Below are 17,161 nucleotides of genomic sequence, written 5' to 3' on the forward strand. Positions count from 1 at the left end.
GAGCGGTCAAATGCCGGTAACGGGATGAGATCGGTCAAAACGGAGGGTTCAAGCAAAGACGGTTTATTTTGGTTCAAGCTAGCTAAATCGAGGGTAGGTTAGCTTAAAAGCACAAATTCTATCATGGTTTTCTGCATGTAAAGGGAAAAGGGTGTTTTATTTTGTGAAAGTAACCGGAACTGCGTTGGTCACAACGGCTAGCTTGAGTAGCTCCGAATTTCGTCCGAACAAAATTGTAAACAGCTGGTATTTAGACAAATTAACGACACACTGCTGATCTAAAAGGCTACTTTCTCGCCTAAAAATGTTCGAAATGTTGATAAAGTGATATATTTACAGAGTTTAGAGCCAAAATGAAATCAGCTTCTGACTGCTGATTTCGGCTCGGGTAGGAGGCAGGCGAACACTATCTATGCACTTCCAGCGTTTGAGCTAAGCTAATAGTAATTAGCGGTGCGCCAGCTCTGCCCGTATCTCTCCGCACGCACAGTCGAAAGGATGGTGTCTACCTGCTGGTCATGGACTCGGGAGTGAGGCAAGACACAAAAAAAATGTTGGTGTATCCCTTTAAATTTATTCTTTAATGACTATATGAGAATAAAGCACAGTGTGTGAGCTACCTGTCAGGCAGGACTCTCTTGCTGTAGAAATCAGGCAGTCCATCCTCCAGCATGCTGACTCCTCCGTTCTCTGAGCAGTGCTACACACACGCAGACACACACAACAGGAAACAAAATAACAGGACAACAATGATCAATCCGCCAACTTGACGAAAAGCTGAAAGGCCGACAAAAGGTGCCATCTTTTCAAATGGTTGGCTGGCAAACCCCAACCCACTGCCAAAGTTAGTCTGTTTATAAAACAGGTCCTCATCATGCTGCCCTCAGTCAGTTTGTACCGATTTCAAAAAAGCTTTTACAAAGTCTCAAACAAGCAAGCCGCTAAGTTAGAGGATGCCCCCCGGCCCCTGTGGGATGGCTGTGCATGATTAACATTTGAGTCACAGAGACACATGCGACAGCTTCCTACTTTAAAAAATAGCTTATTTTTGGAAAGTGCCACTGGCTTAGAAAACAAGATGAATAACAAAAGTTCACACAAAGAAGTCAAGATAAAAAAAGAAAGAAAAAGCTCAAAACTATACATGTTGGGGTTTTGGTCTCACCTCCAAACCTTCCTGAGCTCTTTTGTGGAAATATACGAACTGAACTTGACGCTGCATTGTGAGATCAAAAACGGGGCAGTTAAACATGAACAACGGAGCCACTTGAACAATACGAAAAACTTTGTCCTTCTTTTTTCCCTCTAGGTCCCAGAAAAAGACCAAAGTTAGGAAGTGTTACCTGTGTTAGAAACAGGTCTGAATACAAATCTGACTGAGAGGGAGCAGCTTCCTGTCAGGTATCCTCATTAGGATGGACAGGAAGCTGCTCGCTGCTCGCTAGGGCTCAGAGCGAGGTCAGAGGTCACTGCAGTGTTACTGGCCACCAACTCACAGATTCAGGAGGTAGGTGTCCCGCTCTGTGTCTCCGTGGTGGGCGGGGCCTGACGTGGGTCACGTGACGCAAGGGCGAGCCGTTGGTGGGGAGGGTGGACAGACACTCCCATGATGCCGAGTGGGTGAGTGGGGCAGAGTGGGGTGGAGCCGAGGGTGTAGGAGAGGCACAGGGCTCGTCACCTAAACCTAAACAGGATTGTGACAAAATGAAAATTACTCTCATGTCTTAGTATCACTAGTATCACAACTTAAAGGGACATTGTGTAACTTCTCCTGTTATCTATTCACGGAAATCGATTATTTGGTTCAAAAGTATGTTTTTCATTAATCAGTAATCCCCCCATCAACAAACTGAAGTGTTCCGGTTAGCTCTGAATTTGCTGTTCATATCATTCATATCTACATGGAGCGGGTAAGCTCGGTGCTGGCTGCCATGTCGTGTCGCCATGTTTTTACGTTCAGTGACAGCGTGATGGTAGGAAACCACGGAAACTCAGCGGAGACACCGGAGCTATCGGCTCAGGTCGAGGTGGCGTCTGTGAAAAGTCACTGCGGTAACGCAGTGAGGAGGAACGGAGCGTTACACTGATGCTGCATTCACCTGCAGTCGGGCAGACGGCCGTCGGTAACAAACCAGATGTCATTTTAGTCACAGAAGTCGAGAGAAAGATGGTAAAACGTCGGTCAGGTAAACAATACCACATCGCCATGACAACATATTGTCACGTGTATTGTTTTGCCTCGTGCTGACGGAACACTTGTTTACATAGAGGCTTGTTTATTCAGTTACATGCAGCGGCTGTCGTCCGTCTGCCGTCTGCCCAATTTCACGTGAATGCAGCATGAAAAATACGATCGAGTTGCTTGCGATATACAACCACAACGCTAGATGGGAGTAATTCTTACACAATGTCCCTTTAAGCTGAGCCCTTGTTGATTTTAATTTAATATGAAACAGGAGCTCTTTTAGAGTTACTTCCAAAAGAACAGTTGGAGTCACATTTTTGTAAAATATATGAACACAAATTGTTAAAATCCTAAATGCCGACAGTTTTAATATCAAGGTCCACAGTCTTGAAATCTGCCTGCTGTAAATGAAATCATGATGAGTCACCTCCTCTCTTCTTAGACCGTTAGTGTGAAAAAATGGAAAGTTTGGCCTGAGGGCATTGTCACAGAAAAGGCCGAGCTAATCTTTTACTTTTAGGATATTACATGCCAAAAATGTAATACACAGGCTAATGGCACCCGTACTATTAGCATAAGCGTTAACATACTGTAGACTGAGAAAGCTTGCACCCCACTTGTGTGGCTGAGGAAATACAATACTTTTTTTTTATTTGATTAAAAGTCAATTGACCCCGACCCTGCCGTGATTTATTTTAAATACATGGTGCTACATCAGCACATGTCCAGGCAGAGCACTCACTCAGTCTGGTGGAGACGGGGCGAATCCTCCTGGTCCTGGCGCTCCGCTTCTTGATGGCCATGGTATCCTTTGGTCAGAGAATATAATTTCATTATAAGGAGTGATTTTTACTTTTAGGTCTACAGTAGACACACAGAGTTAACAGATCAATAGGGAAAGGATGCAGAAGACGAATGCAGTCTAATACAACAGTCGTGCATTAAATAAAGGTAATAAAGTACTGAACTTTATGATGATGAGCTATAATTTGTTGTGCTGTTTAACTGCATTGTTTGGCACTGATCGGTGGTTCTACTCCATTAATACCAAACAGGGCAGACTAAACAATAGGAAACCCTCTGGATCAAAAGCACCACATACTTCATCCTCAAAATCATCACAGTTCTTACAAAAACTAAACTTTACACCCTCAGAGAAGAAGGATTTATTGTAGCAGTAACTCAGTCAGTTGGGTATGTAACCTGCCTACAGATAATCCTTACACTTGTTTTATCTGTACACTGGTGTTATACTGGTGAATAATACACACCAAACGATCACTAACCATTACCCACAGGGACAAGGTGCTCACATCAGTCAGCGTGTTTGTTTGGTTTTCCTGTTTGCTAAACTGAGTGGGCTGTGAAAAACACACACATTTGCTGTTGTTGCTTGTAAATATTGTCATGATCATGGTCCAAAATTTTGGGAAAATCAATATTTTATATTCACTTGTCAAAAAAAAATCCTTGGAGGAATATTCAAACCTCGGCCCAAACAGCCCAAGGACACTTGCTCAAACTTTTCATACAACTAAACACTTCAGTACTGCTTCAACAGTCAAAAGTCCAGTCATACTGAGCTTTGAGATTTGCTTTAGAGGAAATAAGAAAATTCTCACATTTCAAAAGCTGAAACTGGCAAATGTTTCACTTTTGTGAACAAAATGATAATGCTCCTATGAATCATATGAAGTGATCAAAACTGTCACATTCGTTGAAAACCAAATTCATCCATTCATTACACATGCTGCTTATTCTTAGATAGTGGCAGCAGGCTGACAGTGACAGTGGTTGACATAAACCAAACACATTCACACCTAAAGGTAAGTTGGGTGCTACGGTTCTACTGTATTTTCTAGCGACACCAGAGGAACTCATGCAGACAAGAGGAGAATATAAAAACTTTATGTTGAGAATCTTCTAGCTGCGATCTACATGTAAATGCAAATAAGACCACGCTGCAAGAATCAAAGACTTGTTGTTTGAGGACACACATCATATCAAACACTTACTATTCCCAGGTTCACACCAAACTCCTCGTCAGGAAACTCCAGAGACTCCATGATTCTGGACTGTCTGATGGTGCGTCTGCTGGTTCCTACATCGTCCCAACGCTTGGCCTGAGACACCTGCCGCAGCTGATGAAAACACACACACACACACACACACACACACACACACACAACAATATCCTTCAATTAACTCTCAGTGGAGGAGCGTATCCAGCCCTGCACTTAAGAAGTTCACAAACAAAACAAATGGGTACTTTGCAGTTGTTGTTGGAAAAGCCCACAAAAGAATATGAATAAAATACAATTTCTTGTTTATCAAAGGAAAAGTGAGGGCGTAATAAAGGACAAACTGGCGCTGCAGCAGAAGACAGGAAGGAGAACGAGGCAGTGGATGGAATGCAGAGCAGAGCAGAGCAGAGCGGGGACGCCAGTGTTATTGCCACACGTCTATTTTTGCCTCCTTTTCCCACAGCCTTCATATTTAACAATTTAATTTTATGGAGAGGAGGACCTGCAGGGTGTAATCATGTCCTTAACTGACTCAAATCTAGTTGTTATGTTGTCTCTGAGGGCAATGTTCTCTTCAAAAGCTGCTTTATACTTATAAACATTAATCCTAATAGCACATGAACCGAAGTGCCTTCTTCAAATAATTACACACACCAGAAATCCAAGAGGTGTGGGATTTTCAACATCCTCAGAAAATTTGCCTTAAAAAAAACTTGCAAGACTTATTAGATGAAGAAGCTCCACTACTGATTCTTGACTCACTGAATTTTTAGTAAATGTGTGCGTGATTTGTGATATAATACTTTTCTGCATATTCTGTAGATGTATCCATAGTTTTGATTGGACCCGGGAGATGATATGCTTTAAATATGCTTTTTTGAGAGTTTAATTCAATCCATGACTCATCTTACCATGGAGAAATATGGATTTTGAGTGAAATCATCATATCTCACACAAACACACTGCACAAATCCCTCAGTGTACACAGTAGTGAATGGTTTTTGTTAAAACTGCAGTAGGTTACTCATGGATTATCATTTACATGGAGGCAATAAAAATAAATAGTTGTTTTTGGCAAATAGCAAGTGTAGGAATGATCTGGCAAAATTACGTGTGTCCTGCATCCTGCGTTGTCACCTCTGCACCGTCTCTGTGGGATGTCCTTTGGACCAGTGCAAGTGTGTCCTTCTTTGAACTGGTTTAAATTTCCACAGAATTGAATTGATCTGTTTCTTCCCTGAATTTTATTGAAGAGATTTATGTCAACCAGTTTTAAAAGGCCAGAAAATCTGTTTTCTGAGCTTCTCACTGTGAATGAATGTGGTCATGCATAATAAAGACAACATTTAAGGGTGCTTTCTGGGAGTGGATGGTGGCGATGGCGATAACGGTCAGTGCTTTCTGTCACTGCTCACTCTGAACTGAGCTGCCTCCTCATCCTCCCTTTCTTTTGAATTTTGTTGCTGAGCTTGTTTATTCTAGACTGGTAAGCAAACACCTGTTGATGCTAATGTTATCCATGTAGCTATAGCAAAACTCTACTTGGGCACATTTAATGCCAAAGTAAGACAGAGGTGTTTTGGTGGTGCTTCTACTCAGAGTGAAATTGGTTGGAGCAGCCAGAGACAGAGAGTAAACTGAGATGTTTACTTGTGTTGCCCAGCCACCGTCAATTAAACATGATCAGACCACATGAATGCAGATTTCTCATGACTCACATTAGCTGAGTTATAAACTTAATAAATAATACAGATTGATTTGTTTTTCTTACTTCAGTTGAACTTTGCTTATTTTAGTCCGAGGCAGTTTTTTGAACAGTACAGGAAAATGACTTTGATTTGAAGTTTTCAGAGACTCATAGGAACAGCTTGGCATTCTAGAAAATATGCTGTTTCACATTCATGCAGAAGTTAAAATGGAAAAATAATCAATACCACTCCCATCTGTGTCCATCAAACATAAAGCTGAAGGAGATGGTTTGCTTAGCTCAGCTTAGTTAACCACAGAGACAGAGGGAAACAGGGGGAATGCATGCAGAGTATCAACAACAGCCTGTGTCTCGTTAGTTTGTTGTTTGATTCATACAAAACCTGAGGTCTAAACAGAAATGTTGGATCAATTCTTGACTGGCAGCAGTGACTTCCTGATGACTCATCATTAGGATGAGGTTGCAAAGCAACCAGCTTAAACTCCAGAAAGTCACATCAAAATCAAAACATGAACAAATGTATTTCTGAATGTGACGTTATTCTTCCACACCAACATGCCGGGATTTAAAGCTGAAGTCTGTTTTGTTTTTGTGTTAGAGACACAGTTATGATCTACACTGGTTGGAGTTTTTATCAATATCTATTGTTTGGTAAATCTAATTTTGTCTTAAAGGAATAGTTCACCAAAAATTAAATTCAGCCATTAGTGACTCACCTTCATGCTGATGAATGCTCCAGAGTAGTTTTTTATTCCTCAAAGTGCATCTGGAGACCCGGGAGGCCGGTTCGTAGTCCAACCAAAACTTTATATGAGAGTAATAGGGCCCGACACAAACAGGCCCATAAAACTACATGAAAACCTTGAAAAATTCCTCCACACTGCGCGTCCACTGCAATCCAAGTGTCCTGAAGGGATATAGTCCAGAGTTTACCCGAAACTATGCCATTTAGGCAAGTCCGGTCTGGTCCGCGTGCGTCGCCTGAACGCGAGAGCGTGCGCCAAGCAAATTCAATACAGGACTGTTTAGGCTGTAAAAATATCCTGAATGACGTTGGTTCGAATAAACTCTGGACTACGTATATCCCTTCAGACACTTGGATTGCAGCAGACGAGCAGTATGGAGGAATACAAGGTTTATGTGTAGTTTTATGGACGTTTTTGTGTCATTCCCTATTAATCTCATGCACTTTGAGGAATAAAAAACTACTCCGGAGTATTCATCAGCATGAGGGTGAGTCACTAATGACTGAATTTCTTTTTTTTTTGGTGAACTGTTCCTTTAAGTGTTTCAAAATTCCAGTTATTACCAAAACCAAGCTGTACAGTATCTGCTCTGTTAACACCAGATCCGAACTACATCACCTGAGCCTGAAAGTTGCAAATTTCAGCTTTAAACCAGACGAAAAACCTTTCTCTACAAACTAGAAAGAAGTCATGCAGTAAAGGGATATTACCAGTACCAGGGTTTTATGAGTGGTGTAGAGCTCTTGCAAAATCTGATCCACTATGGAGTTGGTCAGATAGGAGACAACTGACAACTTCACCTCCCTGAGAGACACACACACAAGAGAAACAGAAAGACATGAGAAAGATCAACAACTCAGTCGGCGTCTCAGCAGCTGAAGCTCTGCGCTTGATGTTCCACCAGCTCCGTCTCTCTCTCCCTCTCTCTGCGTCTCTTACTCCAGGGCTCTGTTGATATCCTCAGCTGCTCTCTCCATCAGGGCGCTGCGGATGGCAGAGCGAGGGATCGAAACTTGCTCGGAGATGGATGAAAGAGGCGGGTTGAGTCTCTCGGCTGCCGAGCAGGACATGGGACACAGCTCACGGCACAGAGACACCATGGAGTCCACCACCACCTGGACACATACAGGAAATGCATCAGGAAACACAATAATCTACCTGTTGAATGCATTTCCACCCTATATTCTATATTGGTTTCCAAAGCTTTTAGTTTTTTGATCTGCTAAACCCACACTTATTTTGATCTTTAGAAATCATCCGTACAGTATATGAACAGGTAACTATCACATCTGTGCATCTTCTAAATCTGAGCTCTGCAGATCAGAACCAAAGCCTTTTGCATGGCAACTAAATTGCACGGCACAAACAGAACTGTCAATTGTGCTCAAATATGTTGAAATTTAATAGAAAGTATCCCAGCCTCCTCCCCAGGGTGTGCTGCTGCTTTATCATTCAACCGCACTGCGCTGCTGAATCCCAGTGGGATCAGACCAGAACTAAAAAAAAAAATGTTCGAGTGTTTCCTCCCTGTGAATTTAAATGCTTCATTTCTTTTGAAGTCAGCTTACCTGCGCCGCCGCACACACGGTCACGCGCTGCAAATGGTCAATTTATATGCAGCTTATCCGGGTATGAATGCGTGGGGAAACACAGCTGTTGATTTCAGCCAAGGTTCACCCCCCCGCCAACCCCCCCCCAAACCCCCCACTCCCCAAACACACCTGCAGCTCCTTGTCGGCTGCTTTGGCCAGTTCTCCAGCCAGAGTGTCCAGGCGCTGCTTGACTGGGCCGTCCACTGACAACACATGGGCCAGCTCACACAGAGACGGGTACAGCTAACACACACACACACACACACAAAGCAAATATTGAAAAACATTATCAATAGTTGGTCGGTGAGATCTGTGGGAAGAGATGTCTTAGAATTTGTGATGTGATGTAGCATTCATGTGCAGTCAGGCAGACGGCCGTCGGCAAACCAACCGGATGTCATTTTACTCAACGAGAGAAAGACGGTAAAACGTGGGTCAGGTCAACAATACAACATCACCATGACAACATATTGTCAGGCCTGTATTGTTTTGCCTCGTGCTGGCGGACCACTTGTTTACATAGACGCTTGTTTATCCTGTTACATGCAGCCTCTGTTGTCTGTCTGACGTCTGCCCGATTTCACATGAATGCAACATCAAGAATACGTTCCGATATGCAACTGCACCGCTAGATGGGGGGAATTCCTACACATTATACCTTTAACCATAATTCCTGACCCTTAGGTCATTTATAACTTAATTAATCCAAAATCGTTTTTATGCACACATGTTTTTTACTGCATTTTTACAAGAATATAAGCAGCACTTAAAGCAGAAGTAAGCGATATTTTTGTGTTAATATAAGTCTTAAATAGTTATATCTTCCGACAGCAATCACTTACATAGAGTGTTTGGACCGAAACACGGGTCTGTCAGTCACTCTGCTCTGCGCCGAGCCGAGGAGAAAACTTTTCTCGTATCCTACAATTTTTATCCAATGAGGAGAGAGAACGGCATGCAGGGCTGTGTGTGCAGCCAAGGGATGCGCGTGAATGTGGTGACGTAGGGACGAGGACTGTTATGGTGCGTTCAAGGCAGCCCGTAACTCATGTTTTTCCGACCTGTGAAGTCATACCAGTTCGATCTGGTACGAGTTCACGGGGCGGAAGTTACGAGTGGCCGTTATAGTGCACTTTCACAGGTAAAACAGGTCGGAAAAACACAAGTGGGTTGCCTGGCACGCTACAAAGTCGTAAGTTGTGACTTGAAGCTGTAATTTCAAAAGCCTGCCTGGAACGCAGCATTAGCCAAAACGACCGGATCGCTTACTTCTGCTTTAAAGATGACACACACACACACACACTATTTTACTGGGGTCTGTTTAACTTGGACATTCTTTTACTCAGTGTTTTGTGTCACATAAATCATCATCATCATCATCATCATCATCATCATCATCATCATCCATTTATTCCAGTTCTTTTAAAACACATTCTCTCTGACTGTTAAAATTTATGTCGGTGTCTCTGTGATGAAAATGTCATGGACAATTTGGAGCTTTTACATTCTGCCAGTCTCTGGTAACAACTTGGTGCCAGTGAGTCAGTCATCTCTTATTGTAGTACCTTTAATGTTCCAGAGACACCTCACAGGACAAGTATTTGGGATTTTATATGCCAAAATATCTTTAACAACTGCATTAACATTTTCCCAATATAGTCTTGTCTTCGTGCAGCTCCAGAAGCTTCGTGAATGGTCGGCTGTTGTGCAACAAGCCAGGTGCTTGTTCTGTATTATTATTATTATGAAACAATTCTCTCCTCCGTACTGTTCTAGTGAGTTTGTGGGTGCACACTGGGATGCCATTCTTCTTCTGTACAGTAGTTTGAATCCTTAACTCTGCATCTATGTGAATACAATCACTCCAATCGCCTTATTACTTGAGATTTTTCACGACCCAGTAAACTAGAGTTGGCCACAATTAATTGCTTATATCTGATTAATGACGTATTAATCTGATTAATCATCAAGTAGCCAATGATAAACTAATTAGCTGCAACCTATTGTTTGTTGTTTATTGGATGGATCCCCATTAGCTGCTGCCTTGGCGAGCACTAATCTTCCTGGGGTCCATAAAATATAACATCCAAGACATAAAATAAATACATACAGTCATACATTCCTAGCATAACTACACTTATAACAACAAAAATAATAATACACATACATGTACACGCATATGAAGCCTATATAAGACTGATTCCTGTCTTTCAGTCTGGATGTGAGCATTCAGAGACTCAACATGCAGACTGAAGTGTTATTAAAAAAAACTCATTTGTTACAGCCGCCATTAAGTTTTGAAATAGCAGCAGTTAAATTTTGTATTGGTGTGTTGGAACTGCATACGGTCACAGAGCAATTTGCATCAGTGTCTACACTGGCATGAGCAACATCTCATTTGTTGGTTTTACTGTTGTGTAATAGTCATGCAATGCTCAGTTTTTTTCTGGTTGTATTGATTTTGTTTGCTTCTAACGTGGACTGTATTTTGAAAACATGTTTTTAAATGCATTTTCATGTATAAATGATTATAAGGACGCTGCTTAGTGTGAGAATGAACCCTCTGTGATGCAGTGATGCTGAGGCAGAGAGAAGCTTCACTGAGATGCAGTATATCGTGTCTTTATTAGAAAGTGTGAAATTATATAATCTGCAATTTATCTATTCACTGTAGCTGCCAACAGATGTAATGGAGTGAAAAGTACAATCATTTGTAAAAAGGTATTGTATAAGGTGACACAGTCTCTTAGTCAAGGTTTAGTTACAACTCTGGACTAATGCACAACTGACTGGCACTGATTATTGAATACATATCCAATTTGAAATGTTGATAAGATGGGTATACGGGGCAACATGGATACACACATGTCTTCAGCCAAAACAGTGTATAGTATACCTAATATTTTATACATGTGAATGGACCCAATGCAGCTGATGAAATATGTTTAATGCAGCTGCAATCATTGTCTGTAAGCTACAATAAGGGGTTATATAACCCATGTAGATCTGGTTTTCTTCCACCATAAAAACTGATCAGGAGCCATTGAAGAGATAAATAAAGACTCACTCTGATAGAAACTTTCTCCTGAAACGTTTATCATCTCCTAATTGCACCCTGTGCTCAGATGGACATGTAGGCTCATATATACATATGTACTGGTAATGCAAGGATGTGAAGCTTTTTTGGGGTGAGGTCTGTTCTACTTTATCTAATGTACTGGAAGTCACTGAACCATGTTCTCCCATTGTGTTACTCCTGAATGATACCACCTCAGTAAAACTGACATGCTGGAACAGACGTACTCTCCTCAAAAAGTTGCTGGCTTTACGCTGGAAACCTCCACATACAGTTACCAAGCCCCATTGGATTAACACATAGCCTACATTGACATAATAAATATGGAGCTTTGAGTGGCAAGAATGCACGGTGCTGGAGCTGATACTATTCTAGCATGGCAAACAGTGGCAGATAAGATCAAGGAATTGCAGTAATCACTATTTTTATTTGCATTTCTTGTTAAAACATGGTCTCTCATGTCCTGTAAGAGTTTTATAGAGATCCAATTTGGGGGGGGAGGGGGGTCGTCACCTGGTCCCCTTTTTTATGTTCTTATTTTTTATTTTTTTATTATTATTAATTTATTTTTACAGTATTCTTTATTAGATTGCAATGTACCTTTTACTTTTATCAGACTGCTGTACTTGTTTTCCTTTAAAAGCAATAAAAAAAGTTGTAAAACAAAAAAAAGACTCACTCTGATCAGCAGAACAATGGTATCACAGCCAAGTTAAAAACATGGCTTGCCGACAGTTCTACCTGCACACACTAACACATGACTGTGCGTTATTTGCGTCATGATCATGGATGATGCCTGTCTACAGTACATGATGTCTGTCTGCACTCCTGAATGTGACTGTATGTGCTAATGTGTGATTATGTTTTATGTGCTGCTTCTCTATGTTATGACTGTATTGATGTTTCACTGGTTTCTACTGTCTTCACTGATCTATCTTGTCTCCTAGCTGTCCTAAAGCTCTCTTTTTAATCAATGTGCTGTAATATATTGTTGTTTTTTGTTGCGTTTTTTAGGGTGCCTATTGTCATCTGGCCGGGGACTACAGCAGGATATTAGCCATGTTGGCTAAAGTTGCCCTTTTTACTGTTATTGATACAGTTGATTGATTGGGATTGTCTTCGACATAATAAACTAATAAACTAAACTAAACTAAACTAAACAGCGTCAATAAAATCAATTCCAATCCAAAGTCTTCGACACATATTCTGTGGTATCACATGAATCATTACAGTCAACAAATAACACACACACACACACACACAGAAAAAGAAAAAAAACTCAATGAAGTCACTCACAGCTCTGGAGTTCCTGACTTCTTTGAGGAGCTGCCTTGCCGTCTGCACCTCCTCTCCTTCCTCGCAGCCTTTCAGCACCAACACCTGCTGCTGCACCCGCACACACAGACGCTCCATCACCTACACACATGGGGGGGGAAAAAGAAAAAAAGATGAATATAATATGTTACAAGCACAAGATATTCAGTCTAGGATCACAATACGAATCTCGACTTGTTTACCATCATATGCACCAACACAGATACACACACACCTGTTCAGCAGTGCTGGTGACGAGGCCTTGGTGCAGCCTGAGAGCCTGTTTCTGAGAGAAACGCTGAGTCTGGTTGTTTCTGAGCAGAGCCCGCTGGATCTGTCTCACACACACAGAAAACAAACAAGGTGGGAGAGAAGTGAATCTGACAGGTGTTTACAAAGCGCAGTGTGCAGGTGACAGGAGACAAGTCCATTTGCATGGTAATAAGGAGACCGGAGAGAGAATTCTCATCTTCACAAATAAACTGGGTGCTTTTGATTTTTTTTTTTCTCTCGACTCAGCAGGTCGAGGTGCTCACTGCTTCATCATCTTATGTAAAGAAAGATTGGATCGGGTGTTCCTCAAGGACTTAGGTGCTTTGCTGACAATGCAGAGACAAAAACAACTCCCGACCCTAAGTGAACACTTCATACACACACACACACCCATCAGCTATAACATTAGGACCACCTGTCAATATTGTGTAGGTCCCCTTTAACAGCTTTGACTTGTCAAGACACTCCACCAGACCGATGAAGGTGTGCAGCGGTGTCTCGGACAAGAGTTAGCAGCAGCTCCTGTAAGTTCTCCAAGTTGTGAGGTAGGTGGGCCCTCCTCCATAGATCAGACTTATTTGTCCAACCCACAGATGCTCAACTGGACTGAGATCTGAGGCCAAATCAACACCTCAAACTATTCCCACATCATACGTAAAGTTTGGACGAGCAGATAATCCTGCAGAAAGAGACCCCTGCCATACTGTTTCTATGAAGAAGTGGGTTTGTTCTAAAAATAATGTTTAAAGGGACATTGTGTAAGTTCTCCTGTTATCTATTCACGAAAATCGATTATTTCGTTCAAAAGTATGTTTTTCATTAATCAGTAATCACCCCCATCAACAAACTGAAGTGTTCCGGTAAACTCTGAATTTGCCGTGCATATCATTCATATCTACGTGGAGCGGGTAAGCTCGGTGCTGGCTGCCATGTCGTATCGCCATGTTTTTTCGTTCAGTGGCAGCGTGACGGTAGGAAACCACGGAAACTCAGCGGAGACACCGGAGCTGTCGGCTCAGGTCGAGGTGGCGTCTGTGAAAAGTCACCGCGGTAACGCAGTGAGGACTGTGAGGACTGCACGCGAATGCTGCAATCAGGTGCAGTCGGAAAAACGGCCGTCGGTAACAAACTAGATGTCATTTTAGTCACAGAAGTCCAGAGAAAGCCGGTAAAACGTGGGTCAGGTAAACAATACGACATCGCCATGACAACATATTGTCACGTGTATTGTTTTGCCTCGTGCTGACGGGCCACTTGTTTACGCCGCTACGTGCAGCGGATGTCGTCCGTCTGCCATCTAACCAATTTCACGTGAATGCAGCATGTAAAATACGATTGAGTTGCTTGCGATCTACAACCGCACCGCTAGATGGGAGTAATTCTTACACAATGTACCTTTAAGTGGAGGCAGCGCTGTCCTCTCTCTTTTTTCAACCAAACATTTTGACTGAATATTACTTCAACACAACCTGTTTGGGTTCGTCTGTGCCGAGGTCACTCACATCAACTGTGACTGGGACAGTATTTGCCTGTTGGATACAGGCTGTTATGGCCCAAATACTAGCACTTGATCTGCTGGTAGTCTCCGCTCCGTGGCCAGGGTCGGCCTCCACGGAGCTACTACATCGGGCTCAGACTGTCGTCCAGTCCAGGATCACCCTCTCTAATGACAGCATCACAAGGCGTCGGTTTATTATCCCTAGACTGTTCTAGGGTTTTTTAACCATGATAAACAGGCAAAGAAATAGTAAGCCGGCGAAAACTCATACAACTTAACTTTCAAAAATGCACGGCTTCATTGACGTGGGCTATGTCATGTACGTACCCTAATTTCTTTTCAGTAAGGCTGTGATAGGCTGTTGGCGGGGACAGCTCTCCATTCCAACACACCTCCACTTCAAAACACCACTGTTCCGACACCCCCCCCCCACAGCTGTCCAATGTCCAAGGTGCTGAACCGCGTGACGTTGTTTACATTCTGCTTTGTGGCTTGTCTGTGAAACGTGTGCTGCTCAGGGACTGGGCAGATCTGTCCCACTTGCTTTCTCCCCGACTCCGTTGTTGGAGATCTCCCACACAGTAATAGAAATACACTTTTTTTTCTCCCCCCGCTCCGCTCGAGCGCGGCTGAACCCGGCTGAAGCCGGCTTGAGCTCATGGGGATGCGAGGCTGCTGCAGCCGCCGCTCGTGCTGACAGCTGATTAAGGGAGATGCTTTGGTTGGGCTTAGGCAATGAAGAAAGGAGTTGGTTAAGTTTAGTAAAAAGACCAGGTAGAGGCTAGACAGGCTAGAAGCATAATGAACATTATATGTCATTAATATTAAGTATTTGCTTGTTTTGCAGTTAATTATGCACATGATCCGTTTGACCCCAAAAAGGAAAAAAGGATCAATGCGCACTGCGCACTGGGGGTTTCCCCCAGTAGCGGGGTCTTTAGAAAATATAGAAAACCCCGCTATTACGATGAATGGAAGTCTATTGTCGGAAAGGCGGGGCTTCGGAAAGGCGGGGTGTAACCGCTGTTGGCAGTGTAGATTCCTATCAATCAAACAAAATCACACCATTGTTTATTGTTTCTTGACAGGTGTGGTCCAGGACCTGGTCTCGGGTTCCCCTGTTGTCCCTCCTTAGACTTTTTATGGTACTAACCAGTGCAGCCCAGGAACAATACAGTACCTGCTGGTATGAAGATGCTCTAACCCAGTTGTCTGACCGTCACAATCTGGCCCTGGTCGTATTTGCTCAGATCCCTTCACTTGCCCATTTTACTGCTCCAACACATCAAGTTCAAGGAGTAAATGTGAAGCTGCGTGATGTATAACACCTCTAACATGTGCCATTGTAAAAATGTCAATTGGTCATAATATTATGGCTGTTATTTTACAGTGCACAGTCTAAGCTAAAGCAGTTCAGTAAGTAAGCGGACATGATTCATTAGGCTTGAGCTGCAATGGAACCATTTCTGATGTCAGGACACTGTTGATGTGTTGTTTTTGAGATGTATGAGAAATGCTCCTTTAGCCCGTGAGCCTGCAGGGAGGAGAGATGTTGCGCATGATTGACTGACAGCCGAGCCAGCAGGGAGATCAGGTCTGACGTGCAACGTAAACAGACTTGCTCGGTTAACTGCAGCTTTCAGGCCAAGTGACAGACAGAATCTCTTCAGCAGTGGTAGTGAAGAAAACTGACCACGTCATTCAGACACATCCTTATGTTGAGGGAGTGTTTTTGAAGCAATTCAAAGCACGACTGATGATCTAGAAATGTATCATGCCTAATGATGTTAGCAAGCAAACATTTCCCTCATGGCTGATTGTTTATGGACTCAAAACAAGCTGCAAGACAGGATGTTAAAAAGAGACACTGTGACTGGAAAGCTTTTGGCACACAGTCTGTTTCCTCACATAGATACACAACCGCACGCAAACAGATACATCATACAGCTGGAAAATTAAAAATGTGGATGTCTGCCTCTTGTGAACCAATTTATGATGCAGTGCACTACATCTAATTTACAGACAGAGCTAAAACCAGGATACATCTGAGTGGGAGAAAGTAAACAAAGCAGTGCTCACTCCTTACATTTTATCACCACCAACGGGCCCTTGACTAAGGCCCTTAACCCTGCCCTTAATAGTTCCAGAGCCGCTCAGTAGCAGAAAAAAAAACAACAACAATCCAGCCAGACAAAAAACAACCAAAAGTTCAGTAACTCACAAAGCAAGCACCAGAGTGTCAGGCAGCTCTCTCTGATGTGAGTTTGTAAAGTGACAACAGAGCTGCTAAGAGGCTGGTCGGCTTCACAGCCTCAAATTTCTTTTAACATTACTCTGTCTGCTTCTTACAGCACAACATAACATAACATAACGCAACGAGATGCAATTTATACCAATGTTTTTACACCATGCTAACTCCAATTTTACCTAGGTAATGCAACACCTTGGTGTCAAGACTTTAACACAAGAATCAGGTAGCAAGCAGGCAAGAAACTGTTATTTTCATAATCATATTAATAATCATATTATCATTATCATCTGGAAATTAATAAATGAATAATTCTGTCTGTAAAATGTCACATCCCAATGTCCTAAAGCCTGAGGCGACATCTTCAACCACCAGGTTTCTACCTCATGAGAGAGAAAACTTTTCTTTGAAAAGCTTCATCTAGGTATTAACACATCAGCTTAAAAAAAAGATTATCAAATTGATTGATTTTCCAAAAAAAAACGATTGTGATCTGA

General features: G+C 42.4%; 1 protein-coding gene across 9 annotated transcripts in view; it reads right to left on the minus strand.

The window, feature by feature from the left end:
- The window catches only part of carmil3 (capping protein regulator and myosin 1 linker 3), a 108,971-nt gene that overhangs the window by 14,919 nt on the left and 76,891 nt on the right, over positions 1–17,161 (minus strand). For 3 of the 9 annotated variants that reach the window (XM_085804912.1, XM_085804911.1, XM_085804909.1), the window contains exons 24-32: positions 12,881–12,979; positions 12,628–12,747; positions 8,385–8,498; positions 7,603–7,778; positions 7,380–7,467; positions 4,201–4,326; positions 2,928–2,994; positions 1,497–1,684; positions 621–700 (exon numbers count right to left, since the gene is read on the minus strand). In XM_085804912.1, coding sequence (XP_085661038.1) covers positions 621–700; positions 1,497–1,684; positions 2,928–2,994; positions 4,201–4,326; positions 7,380–7,467; positions 7,603–7,778; positions 8,385–8,498; positions 12,628–12,747; positions 12,881–12,979 — 1,058 coding nt within the window. Of the gene's footprint in view, positions 1–620; positions 701–1,165; positions 1,217–1,496; positions 1,685–2,927; positions 2,995–4,200; positions 4,327–7,373; positions 7,468–7,602; positions 7,779–8,384; positions 8,499–12,627; positions 12,748–12,880; positions 12,980–17,161 lie in introns of all 9 variants that reach the window. The other 6 variants (XM_085804907.1, XM_085804906.1, XM_085804904.1 and 3 more) reach the window with 3 other exon arrangements.

This window comes from Trachurus japonicus, chromosome 17 (assembly GCF_045865225.1).
Source record: "Trachurus japonicus isolate A0001 chromosome 17, Traja_1.0".
Taxonomy (NCBI): Eukaryota; Metazoa; Chordata; class Actinopteri; order Carangiformes; family Carangidae; genus Trachurus; species Trachurus japonicus.